Raw genomic sequence first — 27,128 nt, 5'->3', positions numbered from 1 at the left:
AAATAATATTTCCCTTCCCCGTGGACAAAAAAGTTTCCTTTATTTTTAAAGAAAAAGAAAAAGAAAAAGAAAAAAAAAAAAAAAAGAAAATAATAATAATAATAATAATAGGGAAAATATTTAAAATATATATTATTATCACTAGTACCCAGGCTCTCTAATTATAACTTTTTAAAGGGCAAAGGTCACTTTATCGAATAGAAAGTAAGAAAATAAATATACAGATACACTGAAATACCTTTATACACACACGCTATCCATGAGTGAACAAAAGAGAAGATCTTTTTTCCTATTTGATTCAGGTGAAAATGTGATAAAAAAGCTTTCTTCTACAGGCACAAATAATACACGTAATAACAAAACCAGTGTTGAAAATCACCTTAATAAAAACAGCAGTGCAAAATCAACTAATAAAAAACATTCTAGTTCATCCACAAAGAAAAATCACACCATTAGTTCCAATACTCTACACCGAAATAATAAAAGCAGTTCACACAGTCAAAAAAAAGTTGTGTCAAATATTTCAAACACAGAAAAAAAAAGTGTTTCTAATTCATCATCCTCCACTAATGTTACAGACATTGATAATGAAGAGAAGAGTAATTTAAATACAAGGAATATATCTAATGACAGTAGCACTAGGACCTACAATAATAACACCGCCAAAAGAAAGGCAAGAAGACCACCTCCACCAACGATTAATTTGGATATGATTTACAAAGAACAACAAAAACAAAAACAGGAACAAGATATAAAAAGCCCAACTTTTGATCAGAAAAAAGCTAGTTTCAATGATTCCAACACAAGAGATGATACCAAAAACAACAAAAAAACTGATGTCGATATGTTTGTTGAACATTTAGATAATATAATTTCTACTGACGATGACAATGGTAGCTCCCTAAACCATGTATCATTAAAAGGTACTACTAGTAATTTACCTAAAAACAATATCAATAATAATGATGGTAGAATAACCAATATCACTAATACTGGAAATGAATATTCGCCAGTTTCACCTTTACGACTAGATTTGCAAGAATTTAATTTATTATCTACACCATTAAATCACATTGAAGATAATAATTTTGCAGAAAATTTATTAAAAGGCCACAAAGAAACAAGGGAAATGACAACGGATGATAACCCTATAAACAACGATGTAACTGAAAATATGACGAATTCAACATCAGTATCAGAGAGACCCAATTCCATGTGTGATTCATTTTCAAAACACTCGCAAACAATTAGCGATAACAATCCATTTAAAAATGATTTTTCAGTAACCAGCAACCTATTAAATGAAATTACAAATCACAATTACATTGATACAGACACTAGAAATGAATTAAACGATAACATATATCAAAAGGAAGAGGAACAACGTTTCTTATCTCCAAAAAAGGTAAATATTGGTAACAGGAAAAGTGCTAGTAAATTGAGGGTGGTCAACGACAGTAATGCCAAATTCTACGTTCATGACGACGATGATAATGACAGTGAAAGTAGCTCCAAAGAAATATCTCCTGCATTACAAAATGGAAGTGGAAATTTTTATGTTGATGGTTCTACAGATAATGAGTATGGATATTATTATCATGATGACCAATCAGATCGTGTTTCTAATAATACTAAGTATAGTGGGAGTATTCTAGAGAATCACAGGTATGATGTTATAGACGATAGATTGACTCCCTTGAAAGTAGTAAATGGTATTATTAGTGGTTTTAGCGATGACGAGGAACAAGATTCTAAATTTGCTGAAAGGAATTTTACTTCGAATCGCCAATCCTACCTCAAAGTAGTTAACACTGAAGGCGATACCAAAGAAAGTAGTACAGATAGTGAAGAACTTGATGTAAACTCAACTAATGAGAATAGTAGTTTTCCTGAGGGTAAAAATGCATCAAATATCAATTTGTCTCCAATTGATAACAATATTCTTTCAACAGCATCTAACAATAGAAATTCTATAACGCCCATTTCGTCCTTATCATCTAGACCCAGTAGTTTTTTAATAACAAATACTTCTACCAATAATCGAGACACAATTTCACCCTTCCCAAGCAATAACAAGAGTATTACAAGAGATACCAATACTTCTTCTAGTCTGGAATCAGTTAGTAATAGTATTGATAATAATGGAAATATCGGCGTAAGTAGTTGCTTATCTATGGAATTGAAAAGCCAATCCTCGGGCACGAGCAACAACAGTGAGAATGCTGACATAACACCAGCAACATCGACCAGCACAATACCGCATTTTAGATTAGTTTCGAGTTATGTGGAAGAACTAAGATTAAAATATTACCCGACATCAAATTGCTTGCAACCGCCGCCGGATTTACCAATTTCTTTGAAAACTAAAAATAGTTTAGAACTACCTCAAAGAAATATTAAGGTTAGAATAAGAACAAGTTCCAAACAGATAGGTATCAAACATGGTAAAGCTAAACAAAAATTGTTAACCTTAGAAGCACCTAGTGAGGAAGATGAGTTATTTTTCCCACCTCGTTCGATGGGTGACGGGGGTATGAGGACTTTATCCAACGGCAATAATAATAATAATAATAATAATAATAATAATAATAATGGGGTTAGTGATCACGACATCAATGGTAATCTTTTTGTTAATGGGAATAGACCTGATCATACCAAAGAGTTTCATAATTTTTTTGGTAATAATGGTATGCCATTAACTGAAGAAGAAGAAGAAAGGTTGATCATGAATGAAATACCAGGTGAAGAAGCTTATGATAGTGATGATGTAATGGCACCATTGAGAGAAAACCCTGGAAGAACTCGTAGTAGCACCAAAATTAGTAATGATCTTCATAGGGTAGATAGTACGAAAAGTTATTTCACAAGAAATGCCAATAGATTGAGAAGTGGGACTTTGGACAATACATATATACCACCTATAGGATATATACCACCTAATAAACTGTATTCTCCAAATGAGGTTAATGATACAATAAAGGATGGAAATGTTGGTAATTCTGGTGCCAATAATGGTAATACTCAAAATAGGACACGTAGTAACACTGCAATTACCAAAAGGGGGAGTGGAAATGGGTTGGTTGATAATTCAGATGTGATGAGCACAATAACAAACACCACCGCATACGAATATTATGGTTCCTCCAACGGTTTACGTATTGCTAATCCAGACAATAAAAGGGGAGTGTGATGGATAATAATTATATATAATACATGTAACATTTAATAATAATTTATTTACTTTAGTTTTAACGAATGGCTTGAATATTTCTGGCACCGGCTTATAAACGAAGTGAGAGAGGGAAAAGCTGAAGTTGGATTAAAACTTATTTATGATTTATTTGCATTGTTGTCTTAGAGTTTGTGTAACTGCTTAACATTAGCGATGTGTCCGGGTCAAACAATTTTTTTTTCTTTTTTATTTTTTCAAACAACAACAAACAAAAAAAAGGAAAAAGAAACAAATTGATTTTGTCTTAGAATCAACTGCAGAAAATAGCTATTTTTAATAGAAAACTTTTTTTTTTATACGGAAATTCTTTTCTCGTTGTTGTTGTTTTGTTGTTCAAACAGGAATAAAATCTACCAATATTTATTAAAGAAAAAAAAGTTGCATATGAACAATATTTAAAAAAATCTACTCTAAAAACTTGTTCGTAATTTACTCAACTTTTATGTTCTTTTTTTTTGATTTTACAAGTTTATTCAGTTATGTATATCTTTTCTGCGATAAACCACCTTATTTTACTCTAATCAACAATCTATCTATACAAAAGCATACAAATCTCAATAACTAATGATGGCTGCTACAGAACAACCAGCTTATAATTTGGTGTATGATCCATATCCAAATAGCGTTACATACACCGTTTCAGATTTCCAAAAAATTTTAGAAAAGGGTTCCGAAGATGACAAAATTGAAATTATGAAAAGAATTTTGGTTCAAATGTTAGATGGCAATCCGTTGCCCGAACTGCTAATGCATATTATCAGATTTGTCATGCCTTCTAAAAATAAACATTTGAAAAAACTATTATATTTTTATTGGGAGATTGTCCCAAAATTAGATCAAGATGGTAATCTAAGACAAGAAATGATTTTAGTTTGTAATGCCATTCAACATGACTTACAACATCCTAATGAATATATTAGAGGGAACACTTTAAGGTTTTTAACAAAGTTGAAAGAACCAGAGTTGTTAGAACAAATGGTACCAAGTGTTCGTTTATGTTTGGAATACAGACATGCGTACGTTAGGAAGTATGCCATTTTGGCTGTATATAGCATTTTCAAAGTTAGTGATCATCTTTTCCCAGACGCTGTTGAAGTTATTAATACCTTTTTAGCTGCTGAGACTGATCCAATTTGTATTAGAAATGCTTTTATTGCCCTAAGTGACTTAGATCGTGAATCTGCCTTGGAATTTTTGAGCAATAGCACTAGTAACTTGGAAAACTTGGATCCATTGTTGCAGGAGGCTTTTGTTGAATTTATGAGAAAGGATGCTACTAAAATACCTGATTTAAAGCCTCAATATGTTGAGTTACTACAGGATATTTTAAGTACATCCAATTCAAATGAAATTATTTTTGATTGTTGCATGGCCATTTCTGTTTTAACCAATGTTCCCTCCACTTTGTGCTCTGTTGCTCGTAAATTGATCGATATAGCTATAAAAGAGTCTGATAATAATGTGAAATTGATTATTTTGGAAAGAATCGAGGATATTAACCAAAGAAATCCAGGCTCTTTAGAAGAATTAACCTCTGATATTTTATCCGTTTTGAGTACCTCTGACATTGATGTGCGTGCTAAAGCCTTGGATATTTCATTAGAATTGACTTCTTCTAAGAATTCTGGAGATGTTGTTAAATTATTGAAGAAAGAGTTGCAGTTGACATTTGATTCTGGTTCCTCAGATAGTGACAGTAATAATAAAGCTATAATAGAGTATAGGACTTTGTTGATTAAAAATATCACTAAAATTGCTGCTAAATTCATAGAAGTTGCAGCAGATGTTGTGTCTTTATTGTTAGATTCTATGCCAGCCTTTAATACTACTGCTGCTAGCGATGTTATTACATTTATCAAAAAAGTTGTTGAAAAATATCCTGAATTAAGATCTACTGTACTAAATAATTTGATACAAAGTTTATTAAATATTAAATCTGCCAAAGCCTACCGTGGTGCCTTGTGGGTTTTAGGTGAATATTCTTGTACTGAACAAGATGTGCAAAACTCATGGAAACATATCCGTAATAGTTTGGGTCCGCTACCATTGGTTAATAATCCAAAAGAAGATGAAAGAGAAGAAAATGCCAAAAAGGAAGAAGAAGAAAACGCTACCATTGCTGCCTCATCATCTGGACCGGTTATTTTGCCAGATGGTACGTATGCTACAGAATCAGCGATTACTGCTAAAAGAACATCGAAGACCGCTGATCTAAATGCTGATTTGGAAAATGAAAGGCCTCCATTACGCCGTTTTGTATTAAAAGGTGAATTTTATACTGCTGCTGTTTTAGCCTCCACCCTTGTTAAATTAGTCTTACAGTTTTCAAAATGTAGTGGTAACATTAAGATTTTGCATGGTATGAGGGCTGAGGGTGCTTTGATGTTGATTCATATTTTAAGGGTCAGCGACTACATCGAAGCTAATATTGACGAAGATTCCAAGGAGAAATTGACACAAGCTATTTCGATTTTGGTTGAACAAGAATCTGCTGAAGATAAACAAGTCTTACAAATGGCCTTTTTGGAAGCTACCCTATCCTCTTTCCAATCACAATTGAAAACCAAGAGAGGGTTGGGCAAGAGGCAAAAATTAAGAAGCGGAAATGTTTCTGGCGTCAAAAATATTGAATTGAGGAAGGCAAAAACTTCAGAATTTGAAGTTGATAAACAAATCATTTTTAGACAATTTTCAGATTCTATTCATAATACGCCGGTGGATACAATTGAAGAAGATTTGATTTTGGCTACAAAGGGTTATAAAAAGAAAGCTGTTTCTACCGTTTCTAAATTGAATAAGATTGTCCAATTAACCGGGTTTTCTGATCCAGTGTACGCTGAGGCTTGTATTACAACCCATCAATTTGATGTTGTTTTGGACGTTTTATTAGTTAACCAAACGAGGGATACTTTGAAGAACTTGCATTGTCAATTTGCTACATTGGGTGATTTGAAAATCATCGATAATCCACCCTCCAGTAATGTTGTGCCTCATGGATTTCACAAGATTAGCGTTGCTTGTAAAGTGACTTCTGCTGACACTGGTGTAATATTCGGGAATATTATTTACGATGGAGGTCATGGTGAGGATGCTAAATATGTTATTATGAGTGACGTTCATATTGATATTATGGACTACATCAAACCTGGCAAAATAGATGAAAATAAGTTTAGAGTCATGTGGAATGAATTTGAATGGGAAAATAAAATTAATGTCAAAAGTAATTTACCTACTTTACAAAATTATTTAGACATGCTAGTTGATGGTACTAATATGGGAATTTTAACCACTACTTCCAGTTCCTCTTTAGATGATCAAACCGATGCCACGGATGAAAACAGGTTTTTGAGCTGTAATTTGTACTCTAAATCATCATTTGGCGAGGAGGCCTTAGCTAATTTGTGTTTAGAAAAATTACCCGAAAATGGTGAAATTGTTGGTACTGTACGTATTAGATCTAAGGGACAAGGTTTGGCTCTATCTCTAGGTGATAGAGTAGCTGCAATTGCTAGAAAAGACAAAAAAATTAAACTGGATCATATTTGAAAAAAAAAAAAAAAGAAAAAAAAAGAAAATTTTTTTTTTTTCAATTCATTTCATATTTCTATTATTTTCTAGATTAGATATTTAATTGAATAATTGGATATCTCTCCATTTTCTGTATATGCTATCATTTGTGTTTATTATTATTACTACTATTATTATTATTAAAACTACTGATTCGTTATATATTAATTATTTTTGTTTATTATTTGTTCTGTCTTTTATCACTACAACCTTGTTATCAAATTTTTTTTTTTTTTTTTTTTTTTCAAGAGAGTTGGAATAGGGTGTAACTATCCCTTGTAGACATTGCTCAAATTTAAAAAAATATATATATGTAAAACAATGCAACTATATTTTACTAAATAATAAAGCACAAAAATAGTTTAATAATAAGGATAGATTATATACATGTCTTTAAAGAGGGGAAAAAAAAATAATAATAATAATCAATTATAGTGCTCGTTTAGTATTAGTAAATGGAAATCCAAGGCCACTGATTAGAGTTTTTGCATGTTCATCAGTTTGAGCGCTAGTTTGCATGGTTATATGCATACCAAAAGTTTTTGGCCATAAATCATGATTTGCATCAATTTCAGGGAAATATTTAACATCCTCAGGTGTTAATCCAAATGCAATGTTACCATTTTTATCACCGCTAGTTTCTCTAATACCTTTATATTCTCTAATTCTTGGTAAAACAATTTCAGTCAAAGTAGAGATAAATTGAGATAATGGACGCCCTTTCAAAATGACTTTGGCGCCCATTGGATTACCACGTCTAACACCCCATGATGGAACATCGGTCTTAGCGTATAGAGTTTCCGGTTTAACTCCAGTTATTTGCTGCAATTGTAACTTGGCAGCGATAGGTAACAATTGATTTTCTTTAGAGTCACTAACATAACAATTGATGACTATACCGGTAATTTCTGGAATATTGTGTGGACTGATAGGTTTTATGTCTGGGGTTTCATTGGTTAGGCCAGCAGGTCTAGCGGGGGGTCTATTGATGTGATATGGGGAAGATCCATCCCATTTACGAATTTTCGAACCTTTTACTATAGAAGTGTTGTGTTTATAGTTTATTAATAGCAAATCCGACTGAAGGGTATTGTAGTAATGTTCTTTAACACGATCTTGATGGGTTACTGTTGGTTTAAAACGTGGAGATCTGATATCATTTTTTTCATATTTTAACTCAGGAAAACGGGGAGTCAACTTTAATTTATTAATCTTGACTTTATGGTGAACCGGTTGGACTATGGAGCATGCTGCTTTGGAAAACTTGGAACAAGTGGAAAATGAACGTATGAACATTATCTGTCGGTGATATTTGGCAAGTATATGTTTGTTTGTTTTTTTTTCTTTGGCTGTGTTACTCTGAAATGTCATTATAAATTGGAAAATAAACGAAAAGGAAAAAAAATTTTTTTTTTTTTAATATTTTCAATTTTTTCAATTTTTTCAATTTTTTTTCAATTTTTTTTCAATTTTTTTTCAATTTTTTGTCAGTTTCTTTTCGTATAAAACGATACAAAAAAGAACATGGATACCCGGACCACGCACAATAAAAAAAAAAAAAAAAAAAAAAAAAAAAAAGAAAATTCCAACGAAAGCTACAAATTTTATTAAGATAGAAAAAAAAAAAAAAAAAAAAAACAAATCTAAATAACATTTGCTTGTTTGCCAATCCTCAATCCAACTCAACTTAAATCAAATTTAATAATCGAAAAATTTATTTGCATTCACCGAATAATAATAGATAACATAATATTACACATACTTACACACACATATATATATATAACTATAATAAAATAATGTTAAGGTTTTCATTTAATGATTTAATAGATTCAGTAGAGAGTGAAGATGATGCTAATAACGATGAATTGAATATTGATCCAATTGTACCTACTAATATAACTCACCTACAACTCCCAGATGATTCAATTGATCAAGAATTACATTCTTTCCTAAATAAACTAAAAATATCAGAAAATATAATTCCCGTGGTCAATTCAATCCAATATCATAATAAATACGATAATAATCGTGTTCGAGCCTTTAGTAATAATACTCATAATAAACTCATAGGTCTTAAGGATCACAGCTTTATCATTAATGATAACCCACATATCAATAATAATATCAAGTATAATATTACAGAACCTAATGACAAAATTATTTCATCCGATTTTTTATCAAATATTGACAGGCTAAAACACTCTGCTGCTAAAAATTTACAGTATATTCAATTGCTTAAAAAAAAGAGGAAAGAAGAAGAAGAAGAAAAAATGAGGGAAGAGCAAAAACAAAAGAAAAAAGAAGAGGAAGAAAGAAAGAGAAAAGAAGAACACGAAGCAAGAATTAAAAAGGAACAAGAAGAAAAAAGAAAATTGGAGGAGAAAGCAAACATTTTGAAACAGAAACAATTGGAGGAAGAGGCCAAACATTTAAAGGAACAAGAGTTATTGAAAAAAAGAAATGCTACTAAGGGCGTGTATAATAAAAATCATATTGAAACTGTTTTCATTAAATATAAAAAACTGATCACTTCAATCAAAGAAGATATTGTGATAAAGGTTAGCAAAGATAAAAACTTGAAAACAATATTATCTAAACACAAGCGTAAAATTAATCCTAAATTTGGTCAATTGACTAATAGTATACAACAGCTAAATAGTGTTACTAATCACATTTTTGAATTAGTGGATCAAACTAAAAACAATGAGTTGGGATTTAAATGGATTTTAAATTTTATAGCCAAAGCAATTGTATCACAAGCAGAAACTGAAGTTGCTGTCAAACCAGAAATTTCTGCTTTACCATTAGCCAAATTAACATTAAATTTATTGCTCAGGTACCCAGAATTAAAACAATTTTTGTTAGCAAGGTTTATTAAAAAATGTCCCTTGGTCATCGGATATACTTGTCCTATTGACACAGAAGAAGGTAGACTAAGAATGGGCTGGAAAAGGGTTTCTTCAAATGATGGTGTCAAATGGGAAGATTCATCCAGTTACAATGAAAGATTAGGTGGGATAGCATGTTTATATGTTACTATTACCAGGTTAATTTTGCCCTCTAATATGATAGAAACAGCAGCACATCCATTACCAATAGATTTGTCATGGAAAATGGCTAGCCGTATTGCCAATATAAATGACTTAGCGTTGTTGACCGATGTTCATTTCGTAGTCTTAAACTCTTTTATAGATGGTTGTGGTACCGAATTTATTCAATGTTATGGTAATCAAGGTATAAAATTAATGAGTTTAATTAGTACTAGCTTGACTTCATTAGTAGCAGACAAAAAATTACCAGCTGCTGCAAGATTACGTATTCTATGGGAACAATGGGAAACCACTGGGAAATTGGAAGGTTTCCCAGAAATGGTACAATAAGTCATGTGATTACTATTATCTATTATTAGTATATATATATATATATTTTTTTTTTAAAAAACAAATCAATGGTTTATATTTTGATACTGTATAAATAAAGAAAGAAACAAGAAGAAGAAAAGCATATTAATTAAATTATTTTTGTATTATTTATAAAGGCTTTTTTTTTTAAAAATATATATATATATATTAATAATTGTGCGTGTACAAATTTCGCTTCTTTAAATTAACTTGCCTATTTTATACAAATAACAATTGTATATTATTATAGAGAAGAACTTTATACTGATAACGTTGTTGACAAAAGATATTAACATTGACTCCTTTTAAAATAGATGTCACATATTCCTACAGGTATAATTAAAGTCCGTGAATTTGATCAACCTATTGATATATCAAAGGGTCCATTACCACCTTTGTTTCCATTAGTAACAGAATATGTACCAATTGAGGCTGGGTTTGGTAGAGGTTCTATCGAATTAGGTATTCCTACTGCAAATGTTCCAATTGATAAATTGCCGAGCATAGTTAATACCGATAAGTTTAAACCAGGTGTTTACTTTGGTTATTGTAAATTATCACCATTATCAAACAATTCAACAGAGTATATAAAGAGAAAGAATCATGGTTCTGACACTGATAGTAGTCATGACCATATGGTTCAATTTAATTATGGTAATGAATTAACTTTTCCTGAAATTCATGAAATTTATCCGGTAGTATTGAGCATAGGTTATAATGTATTTTATGGAGATCTTAAAAAGAAAACTGTTGAATTGCATCTGTTGCATAAATTTACCAAAAACTTTTATGGCTGTCTAATTAAATTTAATATACTGGGGTATATTAGACCAGAATTGAATTATACTACAAAGGAAAATTTGATTAAGGACATCAATATCGATATCGATATTGCTCAGAAAGTATTAAGTACCGATTATTTTGCCAAATATAAAACAATGGTACAATAGCTGTGCATTATATGGAAAGTTACTCGAGTATTTTGGGAGATGTCTTCTCCCCCTTCTCTCTTTAATATTGATAACTATATTTATAAATATCTACAATTTACAAAGCGATTAGGGCAATTTATTTAATTTCAATATTTTGTGTATTCGTAAACTTCTAGCTAATATGATTAATATTGTATTTTACGAATAACAAATATTGTTATTTCACCTTTTGCAAGAAATTAAGATAAAATAAAATAAAAATAAATTGTTCTTTATTATACTCAAGATTAATATTCTTTCATTTAATAATCATGCTTCTCTTCTTTTTCTGGTCAAATGTAAATCATCATTGTTTGAATAATCTTAATCGATTTTTATATTGAATGTATGAATTGCTATCCTGTCAACTATTTGTATAATCGATGAATAATTCTTTCGTTTGTTTTTGGTATCTTTTACTTATATAGATGTTGATAGCTGGTTTATGTATATACTATCGTTGCACAAATAAGTGATATAAATGCTTCTCTGTAGTTATTTGATTAAATAAATTGTCATGATTACATTGATTCAACTTTTTGAAGTTTTAAAAAAAAAAAAAAAAAATGATTGAAAATTCAAGTCTTTTATGAGATTGCGCCTCCTTTAAAATTTTCTTTGGTTTAAAATGAATTTTTTTTTTTTTTTTGAAAAGATAAAATAAAAAATAAAAAAAAAACTCTCAACTTAAATTTTATTGCTAACTTTAACAATAATCAATTATACAAAAAAATACAAAATCAGATACAGGATAAATAAACCAAATGGTAAACATGCATACTAGAATATAATTTATATTACACGAAAAGAATAAAAATAAAAATAAAAATAAAAATAAATATAAATACAAGAGAATTTAAATTAAATCAAATTAAAGAAAAATAATCTTTGATGAACGATCACCGTTCCGGTAAATCAATAGATTGGAAACATCCGGTAATAATTTCAAGATTTATTATAATAATTATTGTATATTCAACTATAATAACAACTGTAATTTTATTCTCAAATGTTTCATTTATACCATTGTTATTATTATTGATCCTATGCTTCACTGCCTTAGGTATAATAACTTCCGATTATTTGTTATTAAACTTGCAAACTATTTCCCACTCGATTTTAAATATTAATGATAAAATAGCCGGCCTAACATTGTTGGCCCTAGGTAATGCTATGCCAGACATTGTATCTACATATAAGTCAATTAATAACGGATTTGTTTCTTTGGCCATAGGCGAATTGTTGGGTGCCATATTTTTCGCCATTACCATATTATTAGGGCTAATGGTCACTGTGCAGGGAATTAAATTAGACTTTGCTCATAATACCACTACCAATGATCAAGAAACAGTAACACATAACATAGAGCATCATATAGAGCATACAACAGATAATAGCAATAAAAACAATAATCTAATTTCATATTCTAAACCGGACTTTTTGAAGGACCTACTGTTGTTTTCTGGCTTTATACTATGTAGTCTCTATTTTATGGTTGATGGACATTTAAAATTTGTGGAATGTCTGATCATGTTTTTTTCATACACTTTATTTGTTATTTATTCTGTATGGACCTGTGACAAAACAGCAGGATGTATTTTGAATGGTAACGTGATCAATAGAGATGAAAGCATTATTCATGACATGTTAACGTATGCAGAAGAGCAGGAAGCAGATGAACAGCAACAAAACTTGGATCCTCAATCACCTCTATTACCTACAGTAAGACAACCCCATCATCTTCTTTCCCCATTACCCACTGAGAATACGGCTAACAACACTAGTCATGACATTCTCGAATCCTTTAGGCAACCAAACAGTTATTCCAGTTTGTTAACAAACTCTCCGATTCATAATTATTTTTCCCATAATATTAGCAGTGAAGACATCAATAATAATAATAATATTAATAACACTAATCATGTACAATCACCAACGATTTCTGAAGAAAGAATATCTTTTGTTAAAAAACAACTTCAACAAATTATTCGGGAAAACTATAATCCCGGTTATTTAAGGATGTCATATGCTGACATAATGGAAATTTGGGAGCATGGTGATCTTTTTTCTGGCGATAATAACAAAAAGGAACCCCTGGTTCCCATTGATGAGGAAGCGTCACATATTGATTTTCATAAAAATCAAATGTCTTCAACTTCTGGTGATAACTTTATACCTGAGCAACTGTCATCAAATGCAAGAATTGATACGACCGATGATCATCACGATGGTGACATTGAAGATGCTCTTATATTTACGTCCCAAAGAAATAGAAGTAGTAGCACCGATGCTGATGATGATGATAACCATACGAAAAGCTCTAAACCAGGCTGTATTGATAACCTATTTCAACCTCCTCCTATGCAGAATAAAAAAAAAGATGTACCAGAAATAAGGATATCCACATTACCAACAAACAAAATACAATCATATCAACAAGTTCCAAAGGGGAGATTAGATGAAGAAGAACGTGAGCAGGATGGTAATATAGGTGACCCCTTGACACCATGTTTTTCAGCAACATCATCATTACCACATTCATTATTTAAACTAGATGGTAAGAAAATATTTCCAGATAGCGTTTCTTCATTTTTACACATTTTTTTAAATGTTGATAGAAAAATCGACTTGAAAAGTTTTATTATTCTCTTGTTCAGTATGCCTATTGTCATATTGGGTTCAATAATTATTCCAACGTATGATCATGAAAGAATTTGGATGAAAAAAATATACATTGCACAAATTGGGGGATCTCCGCTACTTTTGGGATTATTATTATTGGATTGGCACGATGATACTAACGCGAATTTTGTCTTTTTTGGACTTTTAGCTTTAGGGTGTTTACTTCTAATCCTGGTTTTATATTATATTACAGTTATTAAATTCCCTCAAATTTACGATAAGTGTATAACTAATGTTTCCATTTTAGGGTTTGTTATCTGCTTATGTATAATATCCAATGTTGTTCAGTTAATTATTAAAATTTTCACTAAATGGTCCACTAAAATACCCGAAAGTGTATTGGGTTTAACGCTATTTGCATGGGGTAATTCCACAGGCGATTTAATTTCAAATTTGGCGTTTATGAAAATTGGTGTCGTTGATGTAGCTATAGGTTCATGTTTTGGTAGTCCCTTATTGTATTTTCTTTTTGGTATTAGTTTTGATGGCTTGTTGATTTTTTGGAATAATTATAGCCATCCAAGGGGGGAAAAACAATCCATTTGGGATATGTGTATTGATTTTAACGTAGATTCTAGATTGCTTTATACAGTTTATGGGATAATTACAAGCTTTGTTATACTTTTACTTTTTATTCCATTAAACGGTTGGAAGTTAGACTACAAGATTGGTATTTTGTTGATATCTGTTTACATAATCGTAACGCTGATCAATATCTACACAATAATTTATTAAAAAAAACTTTTTTTTTTTTTTTTTTTTTTTTGACGTCTGCAATATTATACATTTTCAATTTTTTTTAGGCAATTGTTTATTAGTTTATGGAATGTTGTCAAATCTTCCATCAAATAATTTATGATGAATTGCTCTAGCATTGGGATTAATAAGTTAATATCCAAATATTTTTTCAATTTTTTCGATTTGGCATTTTTTCTCTTTGCATTATTATCCCTCCCCTCTAGTTTAACATTTTTGTAATGAGTGTATGACTTTATGAACATTTCAAGTGACTGGGGTATTATATTATTTAGAATGAAACTTCTTTTTTGTTCAAAGTTCCTTAATTGAGGATCCATTAACCATATATATTCACAGTAAAAATACCAAAACTTTTCGTGATTTATTAATTTATCCATGTTTTTTTCTCCTTGTTTTTGTAATATAACCTTGAAGTAATTGTTTTGACAATTTTTAGAAACATAATCCAACAGTGCAATCTCTTTACGTTGTATTATTCTATCTATAATCAATCGAGTTGTATCCATTTTATGTTGGGGTTGGTTATTCTCTTTTGTATTATTAAGAAAGTTCATATATTCAAAGTATTTTATAAAAGTCGATAATTCACAGGCATCAATGGAAACGTAATCTGACCATAGCTTCCTTAGTTCTGTACCCTCATTAGTAGTATTTAGTATAATCATTATATCCGACATTTTTATTACAATTTTATCGTTATTTTTTCTTATAAACCGTAAACTTTGCCACAACACGTCTAAAGCGCCAAAATAATCGTTGCATTCTTTAATTAGCCATTGGCTGTATTTCAACCATATAACGTCTAGATGGCATAGATTGGTCATCAAACATCTTTGGAAATTCAACATGACTAGGGAATAGTCTTCAGGAAAGGAACTTAAATCAATGCAATACTGTATATATTTTAGCCAAACATCCAGGTTTTTTTTCGAGTTTATTGACTCGATCGAAGTGTAATAATAAGCTGGTGTAAGATGGTTTGCACTTAGTGGCAATTCAAACAATTGATAAATTTCCATAACTTTAAACTCAACACAGATATATAATTCTTGGAAAATTTTTTTTAATTTTTGCTTTAAATCAAATAATATAGGACCTTTTCTAATAGAATTTAATAACTTTTTTTGAGAATGGCTCTGCAAATCAATTTCAAATTTAGTAGACCATTCCTCTTTTGGCGCAAACTTGAACAATTCGGACAGGTCATTTATTTTGTCAATTTCATCAAGCCACATTGAATAAAATTTGGCAAAATCATATTGAGGAATTTCTAAAATTTTTCTTAAAAGTTTCAGATACTGAATGTTTCCATTATTGTTGCAGCCATAATTCTCCCTGATAAAATTTAAATATAATTCCCAAAATGGACCACTATAGTAATGCAAACCAATACATGTGTCAGCTAGTTCATAATATTTGGTTACTTTTTTTTTGTTGCTGGAAACTTTATTCAAAAATTTTAAAAATTCTATCCATAAAAGTAGCGACCTATTATTGGTTATTTTTAAGCCCTTTTCGAATATTTTTTGAGTTTCTGATATATTTCCCAATTTGAATTCAAACATTGCATAATCAATATAATAATTTTCCAAATAAGGGAATTGTATTAATATTTGGTCATAAGTGGATTTTATTAGACCGTGTATCTCTTTTGGTAGCGATTTATTCAATGGAGTTGCATAGTTATCTATTAAATGGTTTATTAATTTTTCCCAAGTGACCAAACGTAATGGGTTACTAATTAAGTTATTGACAAGTTTGGAATATAGAGTATCATTCTGTAAGCTGTTAACAGCATTAGCATTGTTACTATTAGTATTCATACCCTATGCAAAAAAAATTTTATTTTTTATCTTATTTTATTATTTCTATGTATAAATTTATATGTGGCTGTCAATCCTTGAAGAAATAAGGTAAAAGTTCTTTGCAAATATATTTAAATTTAAAGCAGTAAAATAAGTTGGAAAGAATTGTTGTTTGGGTTAAAGAAAAAGAAATGTAAATAATTTTTTTCATCGTAACTTGAAAGTCCGTATATTTGGTTAGCCGTTAATATGAAAATGTAGCATTCGGTATATAAACTACATTTTTTTTTAATAAATAAATAAATAAATAAATAAATAAATAAATAAATAAATATATATATATATAATACACAACAATCACAACTTTGATTTAACCCATCCTTCTAAACCACCTTTAACTATAATTTCTTGTAAATTCTTACCTAGTTCACCAACCTTGGTTTCAAGAATAACAGGAGCGTCTTTGCCTTCCCCCTCAGTTACAACAACAGAGGCATTAGCAACGTCCCACTTCAAAAACCAGCCAGTTCTTCTAGTCAATTCTTTAGGCAAATCCTTGTATTTTTTTCTTAGCAAATCAATTAGTTTAGGGATTTCCAAAGTCAACAAGGCATTATTAATACTGTTTCTACTGAAAATGTTACCGAAGGAACCGGAAACAACCAAATTGATACCACGGGCCAATATAGCGGTTGCAGCTTGTTCTCTGGAAGACCCGGTACCAAAATTAAACCCACTAATTAAAATGTCACCTGGTTTGGTCTTGTTAATAAACTCAGGGTCATAATTTTCCATACAGACCTGGGCCATTTTTTCCTTTGGAACATCATCTTGATAAGTGTATTTACCTGGGTAAATACCATCTGTATTGATATTATCGGCGTCACACAAAATTAATTCACCAACAATCTCCTTTGGAAAACCATCTAAAATTTCAACGCCTTCGGAGCTGGTATTGGCAGTATCAGCTGCAGCAGTATCACCTAATTCGATTATTTCATGTTTGATACCTGTGAAATTAGGTTCATAACTTTGACCCAAGATTTCAGCGGGTGATGCTATATAACCTTTAATGGCAGATGCAGCGACAACAGCAGGTGATGCCAAATAGGCCAAAGCATCCTTGGAACCCATTCTACCTTTAAAGTTTCTATTGGTAGCAGAAATACCTACTTCACCCTCTTTCAACAACCCAGCGCCCAAGCCAATGCATGGACCGCAACCAGGTGGCAAAATGGTGCAACCTGCACGAATAAAAGTATCCCAATATCCCAAATCCTTGGCTTGTTGTTCAATTAAAGAGGATGCAGCAGCAACATAAAATTCCACGCCAGGAGCAATCTTAGTACCAACTTCGTTTTGTAATATTTCAGCGGCCATTTGTAAATCACTTAACCGAGAATTGGTACAGGAAACTAAATATGCTTTATTAATTGGTTTTTTATTCAAGTTTTGTACAGGTTGGCCGATTTTAACACTATTAGGACCACTAACGTAGTGGGTTAAAGTACTTAGATCAATAATTAATTTTTTATCATATTTGCAATCAGGATCTGCTTTTAAAGAGTCATTTTTTTTAACTAACTCATTTTCAATTCTTTCTGGACTTAACCTTGGATGCGATGAATCTTTCACTTTTGTTGTTTTGTACCAGTCGATTAAGGTATTGTCAATGGGGAAAATACCACTTAAAGCACCCCATTCTGTGGTCATGTTAGCAATGGTCAATCTATAATCAATAGGAATTTTGGAAATGCTATCCCCGGTGAATTCAATACAATGATTTAAAACTTCATCATTATTGAAAACCCCACACAATCCGACAATAACATCTTTACCACTACAGCCCTTTGGTAGTTCACCCTTCAACTCAACTTGAGCCACAGGTGGTATTTGCCACCAGGTCTGTCCTGTTGCCCAAATGGCGGCAGCATCAGTTCTAACGATGGGAGTACCTAAACATCCAATACCACCATAAGTGTTTGAATGAGAATCTGAAGCAACGGTTAAGGTGTTAGGAAATGCATAACCTTGTTCTATCATGATCTGATGGCCAATACCGGCACCAGGAGGATAAAAATCAATGCCATGTTTCAAGGCAAAATTTTTGATATTATTATATTTAGTTAGATTTTTTTCGGATTTGTTTTGGACATCATGGTCTATGGTATTAACTATTTGTCTATTATCGTAGATTTTAGAACCACCAATGTTCATAAATTTCAAGGCGATTGGCCAGGAATTATCGTGAGACATACAGTGTTGTGGTTTGATTGAGATATAATCACCTGAATGAACTTCCTTATTTGCTGGTAAATTAACTGCATATTTTTGTGCTATTTTTTCAGTTAAATTTTGTGCAAATGCTATAGAGCTCGTGCTGAAAGATCTGAATGAATAAGAAGCAGATGTTCGTAACATTTTCTATTGTGTTTTGATTTTTCTTTTTTCTTTTTTTTATTTTTTCTATTTTTTTTTTTCTTTAAAAAATGATAAGATTAGACTTTGAATTAAAAGAGAAAAAAATTGTAAATTTAGAGAAGATAAAAAGGAAAAGGGAAAGTAGAGATAAATAAAACAAAAAGAATATATATATATGGTATAACTTTTATAAAATAGACTCTTAAATGATTTGTAAATTATAATTATATATAAAGATTTCTCAGGGAAATATTGAGAATAATTTGTAGAAAACAGCACCAATATTAACAAAATCCCGCTGGAATTTTCAATTGTATGAACTGGAAAAAAAACGAAAGAAAAAAAAAAAAAAAGAAATTAGTCAAAACGGCGCAAGTTGCTTATTAAAAGCAATTCTTTAAATAAAAAGCGGCAGCAACACCGATGAAGCTTATTCCCCCATCACTACTTTAATCAAGATTTATTTGAGCATTGAAATTTCTTTTTCCACTGAAAAAAAGAAAAAAAAAAACTATTATGTATCTTATTATTAATTAAAAACGAAAAAAAAAAAATACATAGATCATAAATACCATCAATAATAAATAGCATTCTAGGTAGATAAAAGTTAATAATAATTTACTATTTTCAGAGGCAACTGAGGAAGTAGTAAAGGGTTTCAAAATGTAGAAAATTAATTTAAACTTAAGATCTTTAACTTCTTCTATACACTCATCATATATTCTGAAGTTTAAAAGTAGGATTGTGATGCATATCTCATTATGTTAAGATATAAGCCCACCGTATGAAATGCAAACCCGCTGCAAGAACATTTTGCCAGCGATATACGTAATAATAATATCAAGAATAAGAAAACCAATAGACTAATATATATAGGCTACAGACTACGACACAAGCAAATAAATAATGAGTGAGCACGCTTTTACTTCAGGTACCACTTCTTCCCCCCACTACACATCAAAAGGGAAAGGCAGCAACTGAGACAACAGAACACCCAAGATCAATCATACTTTAATATTCGTAATCTGATATTATGGAAGAAACCTGTTGCAACTTGTATATTTTTTAACGGGTTGTTGTCAATATTATTTTTATTCTTTTGAAATATAAAAGAACCGATATAAAGATGTTATTATGTGTGGGTTTATGAATGAACCAGCAAAAAGTTTGTTTTTCTTTTTTCTTTTTTCTTTTTTTTATTCCCGTAAAGGTAATTTTGTTTGGTCCGAAAGGTGCGAGAGTTTCTGGGAAAAGAGAGAGAAAATAAGTGGAATTAAATCGAAAAAAAAAGGGGTAGATTGAGATGTATGGGTGTTGTTAGTTATGATAGATATTTTTTTATTTCGGTATTTAAATAAATTAAATTAAATTAAATTAAATTAAATAAAAACTTTTCCTTTAATTTCCATTTTTATTCAATTCACCCTTTTTTTTTATTTATTTTATTTTATTTTAAATTAACGTTAAATTTTACTTTGTTTTGTTAAGTTGCTTTTTCCTTTTCTTTTTCTCTCTCTTTCTTTTCCAAATGTTTATTATCTCAGTTTATAACTCACAACTTCTCTCAAATAAAAACTGTTTTATTTTCCTTTCAATCACTTTTTTTTTTTTTTTTTCTTTTTGTGCTTATCGGTAAATTTGTTTTATCACTTTTTTCTTTTTATTATCTTTTTTTCTTTCCCTTAGCCTCTTGATTATATATATATCACTTTCCCGTTATATCACACTTACAAAGAAATCTTTCTTCTAATACTCTAACATAAAACTACCAACAAGTAAACAATGAGTGCATCTTCTTCTGTTCGTCGTTCCTCCACTTCTAAATCTGCTCCAAAAGCTACTTCTGCTTCCAAGCCTGTCTCTTCTGCTTCCGAACCTTGTATTCCAAATGAAGAAGACGAAGAATTAACACCAATTGAAACAACCAGACATCAACAAAACCCCTGCTGTAACCACTGTGATCTATTGTTATGGAAAAATCCTGTTGAAACAGGTAAAGTCTTTGGTGGCTTATTATTACTGTTGATTTTTATTAAAAAGATCAACTTTATTACTGGTACTTTAACTATATTCTACTATGTCACTTTTATCACCTCTGTTGTTGAGATTGTGACAAAAAAGTTTATGGGTCAAGGTTTAATCACAAGAATTTCTCCAAAAACTTGTCCAAACATTGTTTCTTTGATTAAACCAAAAATCGATAGATTCTTAGTTGAACTACCAAAATACCAAGCCCAATTTAGAGAATTAATCTTTGCTAACAAACCATGTTTGAGTTTGAAAGCTTCTGTTGTTGCCTATGTGAGTTGTAAAATTTTGAGTTTGTTTACTTTATGGACATTTTCCTTATTGGCAGTTTTTGGTACTTTTACCTTGCCATTAGTCTATGCTAAAAATCAAGAAGTTATCGATGAACATGTTGCTAGAGTTGTTAAGCTAACTAAACAAAAGACCAATGAATATTCTGATTTATGTTGTAAAAAGTTGGAAACCACTCCTTTAGGTAAATACTTGCCAAAGAAAACCGATACTATCAAGAAGAGCTCCATTCCTATTATTGATGACAGTACCGCTCAAACCACTGGTAGTAGTAGATTCTCAGAAACCAAAAGTACCGGTTCTATTCCAACCACTCATTCCTCTTCTTTGGAAAACGATTCTAGTATTGAAGAATTGAAGAGTGAATTTGCTAAAAACAAAAGAAACGTAGGTTTTTAAATAATAATAAACCCCGATTAAAATTTCTTTTCTTTTTCTATCTTTTTTATTTTGTTGATTCAAATCCTATTTTTTTGATTATTTTCATTACTTTTACTTAATATTTTCGTTGTGTATGTGGGTGTTTTACATAAAATTTTCAAAGCAAAATACTTACAACCGGGGAACATTTAAAAGTAAATAAATAAATAAATGATAATATTTTATTGTTATTGTATAAGATTTAATACTATACTGCAAGTTCCATATATATATATATATATGTATGTATATATATTTACTATTATCACCATTACATAACGCTATACAGTTTAAAATAAATTATAATGATAGTTTATGTATTCTACCTTTAAAAAAGAAAAAAAAAAAAATATATATATATTCGCTTAAAGTATTGTTAAATATAATATTACTCATCAACACTATTAATATAGTATAATTAAATACACCTATATATACATACACGCATTAAATAAATACAACAAATAGTAAGATCGAAAGCAGTTATTAAATAGAAACACCAGAAGAGTAAACGATCTCATCAACTGCAGAAGCATGGACGTTTTTATTTAAATCAGCATTGGTTAATTTTAACTGTTCGTCAGTCCACAATCTTTCAGTATTATTAGTGGTACCAATACCCATGAATCCACCTTGAGCTTCCCAATCCTTAACTCTTGGTAAATTCAATTCGTTAAAGACATCATCAATAGCGGCAATTAAAATGTCACATAACTCAATGTTATGGCCCGGAGTTGGTGTGATTCTCAATCTTTCAGTACCTCTAGCAACAGTTGGGAAATTAATGGCCTGCACATAAATTTTGTGTTTGTCCATCAATAAATCGCTTGCCTGTTTAGCTAAATCTGGATTACCAATTAAAACTGGAACAATATGGCTTGGATTGGGTAAAACTGGAACACCAATCCTAGCCAATTCATCCTTGACATATTGAGTATGTAATTGTTGAGAAGTTCTTAAATTGATATGTGTTTTGGAATACTTGATAGCTTCGGAAGCACCTGCCATCACACTTGGTGGTAATGTAGTGGTGAAAATAAATCCAGGCGCATAAGATCTAATCCAGTCAATTAATTGTCCACTCCCAGCAACATACCCACCAACGGTACCAAATGATTTCCCTAAAGTACCTGTAATCATATCAACACGGTCCATAACTGTTTTCACCCCATTTGATGGTTTATTAACACCATTAACCAAATGGGTATCAAAATCAAAATGTTCAGCAACACCTGCTCCATGTGGACCATATAAACCAACAGAGTGAACTTCGTCCAAAAAGGTCAAAGCTCCATATTTCTCAGCTAAATCACAAATCTTGGAAATATCAGAAACACTACCATTCATGGAATAAACACTTTCAAAAGCAATCAGTTTGGGTTGGTTTTTAGGGTACATTTGCAACATTTTCTCCAAATCTTCCAAGTTGTTGTGCTTAAAAATATGCTTTGTCTTATAAGCATGCTTAATACCAACAATCATCGAAGCATGATTCAACTCATCACTAAAAATAATTAAATCTTTCAACTTGGATCCCAACAAACTAATAACAGCATCATTGGCAACAAAACAAGATGAAAAAACTAGAGAAGCTTCCTTTTTATGTAAAGAAGCAATTTCACTTTCCAATTGTAAAGTATGTTTGTTATGGCCAGCAATATTTCTTGTACCACCAGAACCAGCACCATATTTATCTAAGACAAGTTTCATCTTAGCAATAACCTCTGGTTGTTTACTCAACGCCAAATAGTCGTTGGAACACCAAACTGTAACTTTATCTTCTTCTAATTTACGATGAGCCATTGGGAAATTTTTGGCTAACCTGTTGATATTGTTGAAAAATCTATAAGATTTATCACGTTTCTTGGCAAGCAACTCATCCTCAAATAAACCATAATAATCGAAAGATTTTTCAGCAGATGAAGAATTTTCAACTGGAGAAATAATATCCTTTTCTTTTTCTGGGACAGCCTCAGCAGACTTAGAAACAGAGGAGGTACTAGCATATTCCCTAATTACTTTATGCATAACTGGACATTTCCCAACTAGCTGGGTTGAAATCCCGCCCCTGTCTTGTAAAGAATGAACAAAGGTTGGTGAACTAGCTGCCCGCTTAACAAATGGACATAGCTTAGAGGATTGGCGTACAATAGAATCCATAATTAAAAATGATGAGATGGCCTTATAATCTTTAGGTTTGTTTTTTTTTTTTTAAATTACTACACTATTAGATCTAGATAGTGTAATTATACAAGGATAGGGAAAAGGAAAGAAAAAAACAAAACAAAACACAGTTACATTAAAACTAGAAGCCTAAAGGTTATAATACTTTTTATTTATATCATCAAACTAAAAAAAAAAAAAAAAAAAAAATGGTAAATTTGTACATATGAAAAAAAAAAAAAATAAAAAAAATTTTTTTTTTCTCTTTTCTTTTTTAAAAAAACAGCTCATGTTTTATTCTGCATGCATTTCTGTGAAATTATCTGACCGACTAATTAAAAATAAATAAAACAAATGTCTTCCTCTGCGGTATTTTCTACTTATAATATAAATCTAAATACTAAGAAAAAAAAGTAAGAAAAAAATGGCAAGAGAATCCAATTTTTTCTTTAATATAAATAAAAAATTCAACTTTTAAATTCAAACTGGAAATCTTTATGTTCTTATTCATTCTATTTACCAGTCCATGCTTCTTTGTGATTCTTGACAAATTCTATCGCCCCCTGATGTCCTAATCGTGCTGCTTTATACATATGTTGTGAGCTTTTAATACTGTCTACATTACAACCTATTCCATACTGATAGTATATTGCTAATCCATATTCTATCTTATTGATTCTATTTGTGCCTAACTTGCTACTTTTTAATAGCAATTCAAACGATTTATATTCATCACTTGGTAAAAAATTAGGTATCCCCGTTAAATACCATCCAGATAACCCCAATAAAGTTAATGGCGTTTCTACCATATTATACCATTTAAAGCTTTTGATTGGATCTATCACTGTTAAGTTGTTGATACCACTAAATCCAAATTCATGGATTTGTCCCATTTTCCAACACGCTAATGGATATTTTAATGTCGCTGATCTATGGTAATGTTCCAAACTTGCTTGATACTCTTTAACTAATTCATAATATTTGCCCAATTCAAATAAACTTTGCTCGTTATTAACTTGTTTTAGGATTTCTATAGCAAAAGATACATTATCATTATCATATTTGTTATATTTAAGCAATAAACTGCCTAATTTAAATCCACATAGTTTATCATGTAATTCAAACCATCCAGTCTGATAATATTGCAAACTCTTCTCTATGTCATGGCTGGGACAACCTTTCCCCAATTCATAACATACACCACTCCTATAAACACCCTTGATTTCTAATTGTTTAGCGCTTTCCTCGTAATATTCTAATGCCTTGATATCATTTTTGGGTAGTATTTTTTTACAATCAACCACAATTTTATTACCCTTATCGTTATGAGTATCATCTAAAAGTGGATTTAAATCGTTGTCCAATTGATGCGAATACAAAGTACCCATAAAATATAGAGCTAATGGATAGTCCATGGAACATAATTTACTCAAGACCTTTAAACTATGCTCTAATATGATCTTTTGATTTTTAACCATTTCCTCTTCCACATTTAACGGTCTTGGTAGTTCTACAGCATTGATATTATAATGTTGCAAAAAGGAATTGTTGAAACTATAATATATTAATACAAGGCACCATTTGAATTGAAGCGATAAAGTAAATTTATGATTAATTTTTGTATCTTTAACTACTTGTTCATACACATCACGAAATCTTCCAATTCTAGCTAGATCTTTAGGAAACACTACACTGTTTTGTGGATTGATTTGGTCAGGCGGTACAGGAAAAGAGTCTGTGCTAGTAAAATTGTTGATGGGAGTAGTACCAGTAAATAGCGCCGTTGTAGGTGTAGTAGAACTAAACTCCTCACTAGGTGAATCGTCGCTCCTTGCCGCATTAGTTATAATAAGATTATTCGGTAGCGATGGTACTCCTCTGTATGATGGATATGGTCGTGGTGGTCTATGTTTTGGTAATATTGGAATATTATTACTATTTGTGGTAGTAACGGTAGCAACTTTGCCTGGATCAAGTACTGATGTTTTAATTACTATGTTGTTGTTTTGGTGGTCCCTAGGAACAGTAGTGCCGATAGTAGAAATATTTGTGCCATTTGTATTTGGTTGTTCCTCTGTAGGATAGGGTAGTGTTGAATTATTGTGGATATAATCTGTGGCAGCATTCACTTTTTTGCCATTATTGGCGCCATGGTATTCGTAATCCCTATAATCTACCCCTTCTTGAGTGTTAGTGTTCATTATTGTTAATTGTTCTAAACACTGATATACATATATATATATTTTTTTTTTGAAAAGGAAAAAAAAAAAAGAGAGAGAGAGAATTGATATACAATGTGAAAAAGTGAACCGACTTCCTTTAACAATATATTTACTCGTTGGCAGAATGGCAAGGTCAGTCGATTAGAAAGAATATGTAAATTTATTGAAGGTTGGAAGTGTAGGATTGCTGAGAAAATAACTAACCAAAATGTTAAAAAAAATAAGAAATGAAAAAGAAATAAAAAAATAAAATAAAATAAAATAAAATTCACGCAACGGTTTCAAATTTTAATTTTATTTTTTTTTTTTATGTTTAAATTAAAAAAAATAAAAATAGCAAAAAAAACAAAAAAAAATAAAAAAAAAAAAAAAAAAAAAAAAGTTTTTTTGGCAAGCAATGCATTTTCAGTTAATACTACGTACTATATTTAAATAAATGATAACCATCACACAAAGGCAAAATAGTGTATGCATGCTACTTTGGATATACCATTTCATTATATATAAACAGGCACAAATTTAAGGAAATAACTAAATTAATATAAAGATCATGGGGATATGGCCATTTAATAGTAACAATAATCAATCTGATAACAAGGATGTTAGTATTTCAACTACTATCACACCTGACAATCCTTTGAATAATAATGGCGCACCCCCTCCAACTAATTATACGCCAGGAGAGAGATATTTTTTACAAGATACAAAACCAAAATATTCAGATGACGAGGCTAATACTGGTAACAAATTGACTTTTAAACAGGGTCTTGATTCAATTAAAGTAGACGATTTTAAACCAGAAAACCTGGTCGCAACACCATGTTTTAGAGATGCCGGGTTGTTGGGGTTTACTGCAATGTTTGTTTCTGGTTCAGTCATCTTTTTATTCCATAAAAATATCAACAAAGCCATTAATTGGTCCCTTGGTGGTTTATTTTTAGGTAGTATAGTTGGTTGGGAACAATGCAGATTGAAAAGACAAAATGAATTCAGAAATTCACAAATAGCAAGAGAAAAAATCGCTAAGAAAGAACTAGAGAAAAAAACACAAAATGCAAAGAATCAGACTTTGATTGAAGAGTGGAACTTAAAAAATGATAAGCAGGAACAGAAAAAATCCTGGTATAAATTTTGGTGAGTATTTCTATTTGAAAAAGGCAAAA

At 30.7% G+C, this 27,128-nt stretch overlaps 12 protein-coding genes across 12 annotated transcripts; 7 read left to right on the top strand and 5 right to left on the bottom strand.

Annotated features, from left to right (window-relative positions):
• Positions 1 to 259: 259 nt before the first annotated feature.
• On the top strand, positions 260 to 3,190 carry SCDLUD_001932 (uncharacterized protein; the record flags this gene model as incomplete). The annotated part of the gene is made up of 1 exon (XM_046080884.1): positions 260 to 3,190. One exon carries the CDS (start codon positions 260 to 262, stop codon positions 3,188 to 3,190), a length of 2,931 nt encoding a protein of 976 aa, XP_045936047.1.
• Positions 3,191 to 3,796: 606 nt separating this feature from the next.
• SEC26 (coatomer subunit beta) lies at positions 3,797 to 6,778 on the top strand (the record flags this gene model as incomplete). The annotated part of the gene is made up of 1 exon (XM_046080885.1): positions 3,797 to 6,778. The coding sequence occupies one exon, from the start codon at positions 3,797 to 3,799 to the stop codon at positions 6,776 to 6,778; it is 2,982 nt and encodes a 993-aa protein (XP_045936046.1).
• Positions 6,779 to 7,228: 450 nt separating this feature from the next.
• Positions 7,229 to 8,095, bottom strand: MRPL7 (mitochondrial 54S ribosomal protein uL5m; the record flags this gene model as incomplete). Its single annotated transcript, XM_046080886.1, has 1 exon — positions 7,229 to 8,095. The coding sequence occupies one exon, from the start codon at positions 8,093 to 8,095 to the stop codon at positions 7,229 to 7,231; it is 867 nt and encodes a 288-aa protein (XP_045936045.1).
• Positions 8,096 to 8,598: 503 nt separating this feature from the next.
• On the top strand, positions 8,599 to 10,182 carry GLE1 (nucleoporin GLE1; the record flags this gene model as incomplete). The annotated part of the gene is made up of 1 exon (XM_046080887.1): positions 8,599 to 10,182. One exon carries the CDS (start codon positions 8,599 to 8,601, stop codon positions 10,180 to 10,182), a length of 1,584 nt encoding a protein of 527 aa, XP_045936044.1.
• Positions 10,183 to 10,517: 335 nt separating this feature from the next.
• FMN1 (riboflavin kinase) lies at positions 10,518 to 11,153 on the top strand (the record flags this gene model as incomplete). Its single annotated transcript, XM_046080888.1, has 1 exon — positions 10,518 to 11,153. The coding sequence occupies one exon, from the start codon at positions 10,518 to 10,520 to the stop codon at positions 11,151 to 11,153; it is 636 nt and encodes a 211-aa protein (XP_045936043.1).
• A 912-nt stretch (positions 11,154 to 12,065) lies between these two features.
• Positions 12,066 to 14,591, top strand: YCX1 (Ycx1p; the record flags this gene model as incomplete). Its single annotated transcript, XM_046080889.1, has 1 exon — positions 12,066 to 14,591. One exon carries the CDS (start codon positions 12,066 to 12,068, stop codon positions 14,589 to 14,591), a length of 2,526 nt encoding a protein of 841 aa, XP_045936042.1.
• A 44-nt stretch (positions 14,592 to 14,635) lies between these two features.
• Positions 14,636 to 16,438, bottom strand: PRP42 (mRNA splicing protein PRP42; the record flags this gene model as incomplete). The annotated part of the gene is made up of 1 exon (XM_046080890.1): positions 14,636 to 16,438. One exon carries the CDS (start codon positions 16,436 to 16,438, stop codon positions 14,636 to 14,638), a length of 1,803 nt encoding a protein of 600 aa, XP_045936041.1.
• A 339-nt stretch (positions 16,439 to 16,777) lies between these two features.
• LYS4 (homoaconitate hydratase LYS4) lies at positions 16,778 to 18,841 on the bottom strand (the record flags this gene model as incomplete). The annotated part of the gene is made up of 1 exon (XM_046080891.1): positions 16,778 to 18,841. One exon carries the CDS (start codon positions 18,839 to 18,841, stop codon positions 16,778 to 16,780), a length of 2,064 nt encoding a protein of 687 aa, XP_045936040.1.
• Positions 18,842 to 20,623: 1,782 nt separating this feature from the next.
• RTN1 (Rtn1p) lies at positions 20,624 to 21,559 on the top strand (the record flags this gene model as incomplete). Its single annotated transcript, XM_046080892.1, has 1 exon — positions 20,624 to 21,559. The coding sequence occupies one exon, from the start codon at positions 20,624 to 20,626 to the stop codon at positions 21,557 to 21,559; it is 936 nt and encodes a 311-aa protein (XP_045936039.1).
• Positions 21,560 to 22,066: 507 nt separating this feature from the next.
• On the bottom strand, positions 22,067 to 23,740 carry HEM1 (5-aminolevulinate synthase; the record flags this gene model as incomplete). The annotated part of the gene is made up of 1 exon (XM_046080893.1): positions 22,067 to 23,740. One exon carries the CDS (start codon positions 23,738 to 23,740, stop codon positions 22,067 to 22,069), a length of 1,674 nt encoding a protein of 557 aa, XP_045936038.1.
• Positions 23,741 to 24,255: 515 nt separating this feature from the next.
• On the bottom strand, positions 24,256 to 25,944 carry ACK1 (Ack1p; the record flags this gene model as incomplete). Its single annotated transcript, XM_046080894.1, has 1 exon — positions 24,256 to 25,944. The coding sequence occupies one exon, from the start codon at positions 25,942 to 25,944 to the stop codon at positions 24,256 to 24,258; it is 1,689 nt and encodes a 562-aa protein (XP_045936037.1).
• Positions 25,945 to 26,515: 571 nt separating this feature from the next.
• On the top strand, positions 26,516 to 27,103 carry COX20 (Cox20p; the record flags this gene model as incomplete). Its single annotated transcript, XM_046080895.1, has 1 exon — positions 26,516 to 27,103. The coding sequence occupies one exon, from the start codon at positions 26,516 to 26,518 to the stop codon at positions 27,101 to 27,103; it is 588 nt and encodes a 195-aa protein (XP_045936036.1).
• Positions 27,104 to 27,128: the final 25 nt, after the last annotated feature.

The sequence above is a fragment of the Saccharomycodes ludwigii genome, chromosome II (assembly GCF_020623625.1).
Source record: "Saccharomycodes ludwigii strain NBRC 1722 chromosome II, whole genome shotgun sequence".
Taxonomy (NCBI): domain Eukaryota; kingdom Fungi; phylum Ascomycota; class Saccharomycetes; order Saccharomycodales; family Saccharomycodaceae; genus Saccharomycodes; species Saccharomycodes ludwigii.
Note: the sequence above shows the minus strand (reverse complement) of the source record. Positions and strands in the feature narration are given on the sequence as shown.